General features: G+C 43.3%; 1 protein-coding gene across 1 annotated transcript in view; it reads left to right on the top strand.

Moving 5' to 3' along the window:
- Positions 1-12910, top strand: part of FRK (fyn related Src family tyrosine kinase) — a 63121-nt gene that overhangs the window by 30712 nt on the left and 19499 nt on the right. Inside the window, exons 3-4 of the mRNA XM_069974870.1 lie at positions 7796-7959; positions 11897-12065. Of these exons, the coding sequence (XP_069830971.1) occupies positions 7796-7959; positions 11897-12065 (333 nt within the window). The remainder of the gene's footprint in view (positions 1-7795; positions 7960-11896; positions 12066-12910) is intronic.

Here is a 12910-nt window from a genome sequence, read left to right as displayed (position 1 = left end):
TATGATGCCTCCCCCAGTACTGTATATAAACGGCACCCAGCACTTCCGAGACCCTCCCCCCCCCCCCATTGTACAACCCTGCTCCCTCCCCATGTGCAGACCCTTCCCCCTCTCTCCAAGTTAGTGAATATTTGTAGAGAAAAATAAAGGTGTTTGTGCGTTGGGTACAGATCTCCCCATATTCAGGTGATTGTTGCAATTTGCTACTTCTGTAAGGATCACCTTATTAGTAAATCTGTTCTGAAAGAAAAAAAACACCTTAATTTTTCTCCAAAAGTATTGTCCTGTCATCCCACAGAGCCTTTCCCTAACATTGTGTCATAGACTGCAGGAAAAGAAGCCGTCATTTCCTACTTACACAGTGCTATCCCCTCCTCTGCGATGCTTGCCTTCTTCTCTCCGCGATGTGATGCCGTTCTTCCTCTATGACATTCATTTCATTGCTCAGTAACTCTTAATTGATTCATTGATACTTTTCTTAACCACATAGTAAACACCAATTTATTATGCTAATTGTTAATGATGAGTGACAGCTGGGCTACACACACAGTAATAAATATGTTGCTGCTGGAGGGACTCGATTTCACGGCCCTCACCATGGGAGGCAGAGCCCTTACCTCTACTCTATCTGTCCCATTGTATTACTATGGGGTTCAGTCTGTAATGTCACTCATCATAAACAATTAGCACAGTAAATTGGTGTGTAATATGTAGTTAGGAAAAGTATGAATGAATCAATTAAGAGTTACTGAGCAGTGAATGAGAGAGAGAGAGATAGAAAGAGGGAGAAAGAGGGTAAGAGAAATAGGGAAAGAGAAAGAGAGCATGCAGAGGAGGATACATGGGAGAAGGAGATCGCAGAAGAGGGGATAGTGATGTGTAAGTAGGAAATGGCTGCATCTTTTCCTTCAGTCCTATGACACAATGTTAGGGAAAGGCTATAAGCACCCGAATATGGGGAAATCTGCAAAAAAACACCTTTCTTTTTCTCCAAAAATATTCACTGACTTTTTCACATGATTTCAGGCACTGGGGGAGGGGCTGTCTAATCTCTAAGGGACCAGGTACAGCTTTTATACAGTACTGGAGGGAGGGGGAAGGGTCTGCACATGGGGAGGGAGCAGGGTTATACAATGGGGGGGGGGGGGAGGGTCTCGGAAGTGCTGGGTGCCGTTTATATACAGTACTGGGGGAGGCATCATAGAGCACTGGATGTGGTGGGGCTACAGTTCAGGTTATTTGCCCTCTGCTCCCCTCTCCCCCTCTATGTGCATGCTGTGCCCCTCACCTGCTCCCAGTATCCCCTACCTCAGTAAAGTGCACCCTGTGGGGCACAGCATGCACATAGAGCGGGGGAGGGGAGCAGAGGGCAAATAACCTGAACTGTAGCCCCACCACATCCAGTGCTCTATGATGCCTCCCCCAGTACTGTATATAAACGGCACCCAGCACTTCCGAGACCCTCCCCCCCCCCCATTGTATAACCCTGCTCCCTCCCCATGTGCAGACCCTTCCCCCTCCCTCCAGTACTGTATAAAAGCTGTACCTGGTCCCTTAGAGATTAGACAGCCCCTCCCCCAGTGCCTGAAATCATGTGAAAAAGTCAGTGAATATTTTTGGAGAAAAAGAAAGGTGTTTTTTTGCACAGATTTCCCCATATTCAGGTGCTTATTGCAATATGCAACTTCTGTAAGGATCACCTGATGAGTAAATGTGTTTGCAAAGAAAAAACACCTTAATTTTTCTCCAAAAGTATTGTCCTATCATCCCACATTAACAATTACCCTTTCCCTAACATTGTGTCATAGACTGAAGGAAAAGATGCAGCCATTTCCTACTTACACATCACTATCCCCTCCTCTGCCATCTCCTTCTCCCATGTATCCTCCTCTGCATGCTCTCTTTCTCTTTCCCTCTTTCTCCCTCTTTCCCTCTTTCTCCCACTTTCTATCTCTCTCTCTCTCTCTCATTCACTGCTCAGTAACTCTTAATTGATTCATTCATACTTTTCCTAACCACATATTAAACACCAATTTATTGTGCTAATTGTTTATGATGAGTGACAGCTGGGATACACACATACAATGTTATAGCTGCCCTGTCAGTGTAGCCCACTATGGCAGGGCAGCTGTAACATTACAGATTGAACCCCATAGTAATACAATGGGACAGATAGAGTAGAGGTAAGGGCTCTGCCTCCCATGGTGAGGGCCGTGAAATCGAGTCCCTCCAGCAGCAACATATTTATTACTGTGTGTGTAGCCCAGCTGTCACTCATCATTAACAATTAGCATAATAAATTGGTGTTTACTATGTGGTTAAGAAAAGTATCAATGAATCAATTAAGAGTTACTGAGCAATGAAGTGAATGTCATAGAGGAAGAACGGCATCACATCGCGGAGAGAAGAAGGCAAGCATCGCAGAGGAGGGGATAGCACTGTGTAAGTAGGAAATTACGGCTTCTTTTCCTGCAGTCTATGACACAATGTTAGGGAAAGGCTCTGTGGGATGACAGGACAATACTTTTGGAGAAAAATTAAGGTGTTTTTTTCTTTCAGAACAGATTTACCCATCAGGTGATCCTTACAGAAGTAGCAAATTGCAACAATCACCTGAATATGGGGAGATCTGTACCCAACACACAAACACCTTTATTTTTCTCTACAAATATTCGCTAACTTTTTTTTACATGATTTTAGGCACTGGGGGAGGGGGCTGTCTAATCTCTAAGGGACCAGGTACGGCTTTTATACAGTACTGGAGGGAGGGGGAAGGGTCTGCACATGGGGAGGAAGCAGGGTTATACAATGGGGGGGAGGGTGCTGGGTGCCGTTTATATACAGTACTGGGGGAGGCATCATAGAGCACTGGATGTGGTGGGGCTACAGTTCAGGTTATTTGCCCTCTGCTCCCCCCTTCCCCCTCTATGTGCATGCTGTGCCCCTCACCTGCTCCCAGTATCCCCTCCCTCAGTCAAGTGCACCCTGTGCCCCATGCTGATCGACACACAGCACAGGGGGTAAAGGGGCTATCAGCTTTATTCATTCTAGTCACATATTCTAGTTATCTCTGCTGTTACATAGGACTGCTGGTGACATCTACTACATTATCTGTACTCAGAGAGAAATCACTGTGTTATCTGTGGTGTTGTATAGGACTGCAGGTGACACCTGCTACATAGGTGATTATAATGCTGGGAATGCCTACACTGTGTTCTGTCACTATAGAAAACAATTTGAAATTGCCGCCAACTCAGGGAGACTTTCTGCTTTGGCTACAGAAACCCCACAGAAAAGCTGAAAATCTGCACTGTGTAATTTTACATTGATCCATGCGCCACCTGGTGGTGAAATGTAAGAATTACATGTAAAATCTCTTCACGCGTTAAGGTATCTTTGACGGGGAAACGTTACTGTGTCGGGCTGATGCGTCAACGTGATCATTGTAAGGATGGCTACATCTGTAAGTTGATATATTGTCTGCTGAAGCATGGCATCTCACTATTTTTGAAGGTTGGCCCTCAGGTCATTGAGGTTCTGGGCTACAGAGTTATGAGCTTCTATGTGGTGACTTAGTTGATCCTATAGGTTTTCTATGAGATCCTGGAGAAAGTGCAGGCCACTCCATTTAAAGTTTTCCCGTATCCAGCAGGCGTCCCCTAATGATGCCACCTCTATGTGCTGGAGCATTGTTGCCCATGAAGATAAAATTGGGCAGTGTTGTTCATGCAGAGACACAATGACTGGATTAATGAACTGTACCATTCACAAGTGTAGGACAGTTCTGTATTGAATGGACACACCTGTCCACACTGTAACATCACCACCACCAAAGGTTGTACATCTTGCGTGGGTCAGGGAGCTGGTTGAGGGATCAGAGGGCCTCAGTGTGGTTCACTGATGAAAATTGATTCACATTGAGCTGAAATGGTGGCCTCCAATGACATTGAAGATGTCAAGCTATAATTCATGTTCAAGGGCACATGACAAGCCATTGAGACACTGACATTTATTGTTGGGGTATAACCATCATTGTTGTTGGCTTTTGTTTCAATAAATTGTTTGGGATTAGAGATGAGCGAACCGGGTTCGAGTCGATCCGAACCCAAATGTTTGTTATTTGATTAGCTGGACTTGAATAAAGCTCTAAGGTTGTCTGGAAAACATGGATACAGCCAATGACTATATCCATGTTTTCCACATAGCCTTAGGGCTTTATCCAAGTTCAGCAGCCACCGCTAATCAAATGCCGAAAGTTCGGGTTCGGATCGACTCGAGCATGCTCCAGGTTCGCTCATCTCTATTTGGGATGAAGAAATCACCATTGCATGCATCTACTTAAATGCCATACTTTCACGATATAACACTGTAGCGTGGACTTTTTATATTTTCCATCAATTTCCCTAACTTTATGAGTAGTGTATATATTATAACAAAATCTTTTGCATGTTTACTGACTGTATAATAAAGTTTTATTATATGTAAGTTTCTCTGAGGTCTAAAGGTTAGCTGATAATGGGAAATAATAGGCATTTCTTTTTTACACTCAGGCTTCCTGGGTTTATTTAGTGCAGAGTAAGCAATAGCAGGTTTTGCAGGCACTTTTCAACACAAGCAGAAATACAGAAAATAAATACTTGCCCCTCTGGGCTCTAATTAAACATAACAAACTTCATAAAAGTATACCCCGCAGCGTCACTGTATAAGCATAAGGCATATGTCTTAGAGTACTTCACTCTTCCAGAGGAGTGTCACAAAATGTTGGCTCTGGCATTAATTGCAGTATACAGAAGAGATGGTTTGGCACAATCCAATTGCAGGAGACTTTGTAAACTTCATTCTCACTTTAAAAAAATAAATAAATAAAGGTTATTTAGGCATATTTTGGGAACATATCAGGAAAACGCAGCCTTTTTGTTAAAAAGACAGGCGCTAATGAAGATCATGTTCTTAGTAGAGATGAGCGAATCTGGAGAATGCTTGAGTCGATCCGAACCCGAACTTTTGGCATTTGATTAGCGGTGGCTGCTGAAGTTGGATAAAGCCCTAAGGCTATGTGGAAAACTTGGATATAGTCATTGGCTGTATCCATGTTTTCCAGACAACCTTAGAGCTTTATCCAACTTCAGCAGCCCCCGCTAATCAAATGACGATCATTAGGGTTCGGATGGACTCGAACCCGAACCCGGTTCGCTCATCTCTAGTTCTTAGCGGTTGTTTATTTAATGAGACGGCTGGGTTCCCCCCGATATGTTGCAGAATCTGAATGTCTCCTTCTTGCACATTTTGCAAAGGTTTATGCAAATGAATTGTGCTGAACCCTCTTCCTCCAGTGTGTACTGCATATTCCTAATAGAATGACAGTATTGCTTTGCGCTCAGAACGGTGCTAGAACAGCAGGAAAAAATATTGGCCAGAAGGACAGGCAAACAAGGTCAGAATTCCAAGCAATCCAATCCAATATGAAACACCAGCTCAGGCTACAAGGGACTATCATAATAAATGTCCCAGAGCACAAGTGGAATTCTTATTGGGTTTATTAGCCGAAAAAAGCATTTTTATAATGAAAAAGCAGTATAAAGCTCCCCCCCCCTGTCTTCATTGTTCTCTATGGAGAGGGGAAAGATGAGGCACCAAAACAGGACAACAAAGAGTTCATTTACAGCTACATCACCAGGCTTTCTCCTCTGACATCAGCACTGACCTCTGAATAGGGTCTTTCAGCGGCTCCCTGTGGTGTAATCCTTTGTTCTCTGCTCTCTGTTGCAGACTAATCTCCCTCCTCCCCTCTCCATAGCACAGACAGGATCCGACTCATGTAAAAAAGTCGAGATTTCCTGATAATGAGCAGTAATTGAGAGAGAGAGAGAGAGAGAGAGGAGGGGGGGGGGGGGGGGGGGGCTGGGGAAAGACTTTTTAAATGCAGATAATGGCATATTTGCCTAATAAACCCAATTACAAAGTTTCTTAAAATCGCCTGGACTATTGACTGCAAAAAAAAAAAAAAATTAACAACAGTGACTCTATAAGAGATGTCCTGGTCCAGGGTGTTATTAGATCAGCCCTTGGACATCCAGAACTCAGACTGACAGGGAGGGGAGGAGAGTGGTGAAGGCAATTGTCCATCTTTATGGTGCGTTTACACAGGCAGATTTATCTGACCAATTTTGGAAGCCAAAGCCAGGAATGGATTTAAAAAGAGGAGAAATCTCAGTCTTTCCTTTATGGCCTGTTCTCTGTGTATAGTCTGTTCCTGGTTTTGGCTTTAAAAATCTGTCAGATAAATCTGTCTTTGTAAACGCACCATTAAACTATTAGATTAGCAGAAGAAGCCAGACGGGTGTACTGGAAACCTGTTAATCACCACACAGCAAGTACCAGCATAAGACACAGTTCAGACGGGTGCAAAAGAAAATATACAGACACTGAATCATGGCCAAAGGTGTAGTCTCGGCTGTACTTTATGGGCAGAGAACTATACTGAGGTCTGAACAGGTGCGGTCATAACAATAAGTGATAATAACTGCTCCTGTGTCTTCTGATGTTCAGCGCTCACTACAATGAGCAGACTGAATATTAGAACACTGGGCCCCTCTCCCTCTCTGGGCCCCTAGAGGCGCTGTGGGCCTCGGCACTTGCCCAGGTAAGCCCTTTGCTGACGCCGGCCCTGAGTGGGGAGTCCCGACACCAATGTTGGTGGCAGTAGAAAGGCTTGTGTCACCCCTACAGGGTGGTGAGTGTGTGGTTTTTGTTCTTTTTACTGCACAGTGAGGTATCGTATATACAGTTCACCAAATTATTTTTGCCTTGATAATCCTTTTTCAAAATACAATAAGTCTCCGGAAAAAAAAAAAAAAAAAAAAAAAACTCTTTTAAGGCTACATTAAAGGGGTTGTCCGGCGATAAAAAATTATTCACAGAATAACACACATTACAAAGTTATACAACTTTGTAATGTATGTTATGTCTGTGAATGGCCCCCTTCCCCGTGTTTCCCCCCACCCACGCTAGACCCGGAAGTGTGGTGCATTATACTCACCGCATCTCGTGTCGTCCACGGTCTCCGATCGTCAGCAGTGACGTCTTCTTCGGGAGCTTGGCGGATCTTCCCGAGTGCCGGCCACCCTCTGCAGCGTCATCCGAAGCTCAGCCGCGATTGGCTGAGCATAACTGTGCTCAGCCAATCGCGGCTGAGCGGCTGATGACGCGGCCACGTCATCAGCTGCTTAGCCGCGATTGGCTGAGCACAGTTATGCTCAGCCAATCGCGGCTGAGCTTCGGATGACGCTGCAGAGGGCGGCCGGCACTCGGGAAGATCCGCCGGCCTCCCGAAGAAGACGTCACTGCTGAGGATCAGAGACCGTGGTCGGCACGTGACAGGTAATGTATAGCGCACCACACTTCCGGGTACACGGGTGGGGGTGGTGGGACACAGGGAACGGGGCGATTCACAGACATAACATACATTACAAAGTTGTATAACTTTGTAATGTGTGTTATTCTGTGAATAATTTTTTATCGCCGGACAACCCCTTTAAATTATGGTTCTTGGAATGTTGGGATGAAGGAAATTATTGTGCCCTATTGATCAAAATAAATATTATTAGGAACGGAAGATTGATGGTTTAGGACCCTAACCATTTCTCATGTTGTCTTCACAGCCTCTCAATTAAGACTTCTCCATGTACAGTACAGTATAGTAAATATCTAGGAAAGGATTTAGACTGTGTGTGATAACAAAACGGGTTCAAAACATTCTAAAATCGTTTTCTTTCTTTTTCTTTTCTTTTTTTAGTCTATGATGGCATCACTGTGAAACACTACAGAATCAGAAAACTAGACAATGGAGGATTTTATATAACACCAAGAAAAAAATTTCAAGATTTGGAGGAACTTGTGCAAAATTATATGAAGGTGGAGGATGGGCTTTGCTGTAAGCTCAGAAAACCATGCATAAAGGTACAATATACTCTGGAAACATACTATTTAGTAACATCAGTTGTATCCAGACTAAAAACCATTTCAATAGTATATAATCTGCAGTAAAAGGTTTAAAGCAGCTATTGGGTCAAATGGGAAGCCACTTGCACATTTGCTTAAAAACATGTTCACAAACATTTATACCTTTATTATACCTAATAGGTAAAATATATAATAATTTATTTATATTTATTGTACTAATTACCAAAAACCATCAGACCTAGGCCGCAGGAGGAATCATCATAAGGGCATGAGTAGGAAGAAAAGCACAAATAATAAACTTTGACTTACTTTTAGAATTTTCATCATACTTTCCGCATATTTTCATGGATTTAAATGCATTCTGACCTTTAACTAGTTTATGTGTACTTAAATAGGTCTTATCTCTCACTCAATATTACTCATGTCTCAACAAACTTCCTTGTAAGCCATTTTTACAAGATTGTTTTTTCTTATGAATATATGGAAAACACAGGTGCCATCTTGTGGACAATTATGGAAATGCATATGTTCTTTCCTATGTGTAAGGTTCTGTTTTTCCTGCACTAGAATGATCAGTTTTTCTAACATTTTCCATTTTTCTGAAAACTAAACAGTAATGGCAAGGTCAGCTAAGGTTTTGTTTACTAATGAAGGGGTATAAGATGTATTCCGGTGTTTTACTTTTTATGCTTAATTAACACGCATTACAAAGGTACAGTATATAACTCTGTGATGTATGTTAATAAGCTAACTGGAACTGCAATCCCCCCAGAAATGGAACAAAGCATACATACCTAATAACTGTCGACCATGTCCTCTTCTCCTGACACCATTTTGTGTTGATGTTGTCAGAGCAGGGGGCGGGCCTGGTCTTATTCCTCCTTCGCACCTTCCTGCAGAACTGAATGGGAGAAAGGATACTGGTTCACTTGCGCACCAGCAGCCTTTTCATTGGCTGCAGCGCATCACATGGCACTGGCTCAGCCCTGATTGGCTGAGCAAGCTGGAGGCCATATGATGCGCTCCAGCCAATGAAAAGGCTGCTTGTGCGCATGTGCACCAGAAGCCTTTTCTCTCCCATTGACTTTACTGGAACCCGGATCCAAAGATGCTGTAGTTTTCCTTTAAAGGACATAAAATACATGGCTGGTGGAGAGTTCAGATGTAGCAACAGATGTACACTTTTAATGACTGTTAGTTTGGAGTACGTTTTCAAGTTAAACATAGACATAGAGATTGTAAAGAGCCATAATATACAAGTTCTGTGTTGTCATAATAAAGCACACAGAATTTACATACAAAGGCACATTCCATTGGATGATGGTGCAGCTGGTTTGGATCTTGGATTAAAAGCGACTATCTGAAGGTACAAGTGGTTTGGGGGGGTCCGATTGTGGGTACAGAGTTGCTTTAATTTGTTGCTGCCCTTGATGATAACATAACAAACAGCCTATTCTGACCTTTCCACACTCTCCTGGTGTCCTCCTGCGTCATCTTCGGAGACAATCCTGCCTCCACTTCCAAGACAGATTCATCTGGCAGTGATGGCCCGCTCAGCCAATCACTGACCAAGACAGGACAGAGCTGCGGCCAGTGATTGGCTGTGCAGTCTGTCACTGCTGAGACAAGTCTGTCTCGGAGGTGGCAGCGGGATCGCTCAGCCGGGACCTGAAGATGATGCAGAAAGACACCAGGGGAGTGCGGAAAAGTAAGAATAGGCTATTTGGTAAGTTCTCGCCAAGGGCAGCAACAAATTAAAAGTTCATTTTAAGCGTTATACACCTTTGTATTGCCACTGTCCACAATGATTACATGCTGTTTACAATAATTTTTTGAACTTGTGTCCAGGAAAGTTCTCGCACCCATAGGCTATGTCTCCACTATGGGATATTAACAGGGAAAGGCGGGCACCTATTGATAATGGGGCCACAAATAATGATTATGATCATTATTTGCATCTATCATTATCAATAGCCAGACGCCTTTTGCTGTTAAATGATGGCTCGTTCTCATAGTGGGAACATAGCCATAAGATGGCTGAAGTTGGAAGGACATGACGAGACACATACTGTATGTAGGAAACTAGTGGAGAGGGTTAGCAATGACTGCGGCATGAGCCGAGAATAATCTCAGGGCGTACATCAAATTTACCTATAGGCTCCTGTTCACCTTAGTCCTCATCATGGAGACGCAGACCACGGCCCTCCAGACATCATGGATGCCGACATCATAACTCTTTGTGGGACTGGCACCATCTCAATAATCTACAATTCTAACATCCTAACCATCTACAATAGGACCGGAAAGTTATTTCACAGTAAAACCCTGGGGACATCATTAAAGGGGTAGTGCAGCGCTCAGCAATTATTCACAGAATAACACACATTACAAAGTTATACAACTTTGTAATGTATGTTATGTCTGTGAATCGCCCCCTTCCCCGTGTCCCACCACCCCTGCCCGTGTACCCGGAAGTGTGGTGCATTATACATACCTGATCCGCGTCGCACCCGTCCGCCATCTTGTGCCAAGAAGTCTTGTCGACACGCGTCAGGTATGTACACCACACTTTCGGGTACACGGGCGGGGGTGGTGGTACACGGGGAAGGGGGCCATTCACAGACATAACATACATTACAAAGTTGTATAACTTTGTAATGTGTGTTATTCTGTGAATAATTGCTGAGCGCCGCACTACCCCTTTAAGCCATCACCAACAGTCTGGACCTAACTGTGTCATTCCACAGACTACTGGAGCCCCCTTCCTTACACTGTTGGACTTCTGTACAACACAAAGAAGATACCCTTGGGGGGATACCACTCCTATCCTGCTACACTCTGCAGCATCTATCACCAACAACTAAGAAATTTATTCATCTTCATATAAGACTCACACCTTCTTTCCCTGATGAACCCACTGTATTGCCAACATTAGGAGGGGGAAACGCATTGGAAGACAAGAGTGACGTCTTTTTAACTGATTTAACTATGTATTTGTAGGCACAGGGTGGCGAATGGATTGGCGCCACAAGTGCTGCTCAGTGCATAACTTGTATCCTTGATGCTACTTTGCTTCTGCCATAATACACTGGTACATTGGAACTTTGGTACACACATTATCAGTGACTAAACGTGGTCTTGTACATTATATGCCACCAATCACCGGTTGTGTCGTAAACTCACCTGGATTATCAGTGATATTACGTGGCCTTATGTATTTTCACTCATTTCATCTTGTTGCTCCAGCGTAGGGAAAGTCCCCTGCACCTGGAGTTTGGAGACGCCCACACCAGGGCCCTGAAATTAGTGTAGGCAGGGACATTGTAGTCGTCTGTATATATGTAAATATATTTGTATGTCTGTACTTGTATGCCTACCACATCTCTTTTTGTAATAAATTTTTCTGCACATGATGAAGGTCATACAGTTTTCTTCTTTATATAATTCGCCTGACACAGGCCAAATGACCTTTTGCCTCCATTTTCCAATATTTGCTGAGAATACTTCTTTTTTTTTTTTTTTTTTTTTTTTTATGGAATAATGCAGGAAAACATACCAGTCAGTGCACTTTTGTTTAACCACAAGAGCCTGTGGGTGGTCTTTGATGGATGGCACTGTATTGACATACATTGCCAGAGATATGTGTCAGTGCTTTTTGTCAAAAAACCTCCAACAGACATTGCAAAATCACAATAAAAAAGAGCCTTTGCAATTATAAGGCTGCAACCAGAATAATCTCTTATCCTGGGCTTCAGAGCGCATTGTCAGATGTTATATTATGTCAGCACCATAATAGTGCTCCGCAGCATGACAGCTACAAAATGGTGTAGCTACTAGTGTAACTTTCTCAACTAGATCAAAAAACTATTCATATTTTATCCAATAATATACAGATAACTTTAAAAATGCATATATTTTTTTCTTTTTAAAACAGAAGGACGTTCCTCTGCCTCCAGATTTATGTTATCAAACTGCAGATCATTGGGAAATTGACCGAAACTCATTGAAGTTTTTGAAGAAGCTGGGGCAGGGTCAGTTTGGAGAAGTTTGGGAAGGATTATGGAACAATACCATATCAGTGGCTATTAAAACATTAAAAACAGGTATGAAGAGGTACAGTATGGAAACAAACTGATTTATTCATGTTGTGTCACATATTTTGCTTTTCGTGCTGCCAATAATTTTTCCTGTATATTGTTATTTTACAGTTTTATAAATAATACTGATTCTGAATTAGAAATCCACAACCGTTTGTTACTCTACATGTCAAACCATTATGAATAACAACAAGCATTTACAAACAAGTAATACATTCTTCTTATAATATTTAAAGAAGTCCAGGGGGAAAAAAAATATTAATTACGGGCAGAGGGTGGGGGCCATAATAAAGAGCCTATACTTACTGGTCCCTGTGCCCTAGTAGCGCCACGTCCCACTCCCAGACTCCCTCCGGGATTTTCCATCTCTCCCTCCTGCTACCTCATGAGTGGGGCATCCATCAGCCAGCCAGTGGCTGGGACGGGACACCGCTGCTCCTCTGAGATGTGACGTACCAAGAAAAGAAGAGAAGATGACATCCAACGAGGTCCAGGAGCCTGCGGCACTTCAAGGGCACGGGCATGGGTAAGTATAGGTTTTTTATTATGTTCCCCCTATCCCCTGCCCACACTGTCATTATTAAATTCACCAGACTTCTCCTTTTTGGCCACCTGTTAGATGCCTTTGCAGTCTTTATCTTATACTATACCCAATCCTGTTTTTCGGTGCAGCAAGGCTGGGCGCCACCATCTTGATCACGTCACTTGCGTTCCACAGCTGGAGCGCAATTGACGTCATCAAGATGGCGGCGCCGGCCTTGCTTCTCCGCAAAAGGGGATTGGGTAAAGTATAAGATACACACTGCCTTTGCAGTCTGTATCTTTATTTTGTCGATTGGAATGCAAATGAC

This window comes from Dendropsophus ebraccatus, chromosome 6 (genome assembly GCF_027789765.1).
Source record: "Dendropsophus ebraccatus isolate aDenEbr1 chromosome 6, aDenEbr1.pat, whole genome shotgun sequence".
Lineage (NCBI taxonomy): Eukaryota > Metazoa > Chordata > Amphibia > Anura > Hylidae > Dendropsophus > Dendropsophus ebraccatus.
Note: the sequence above shows the minus strand (reverse complement) of the source record. Positions and strands in the feature narration are given on the sequence as shown.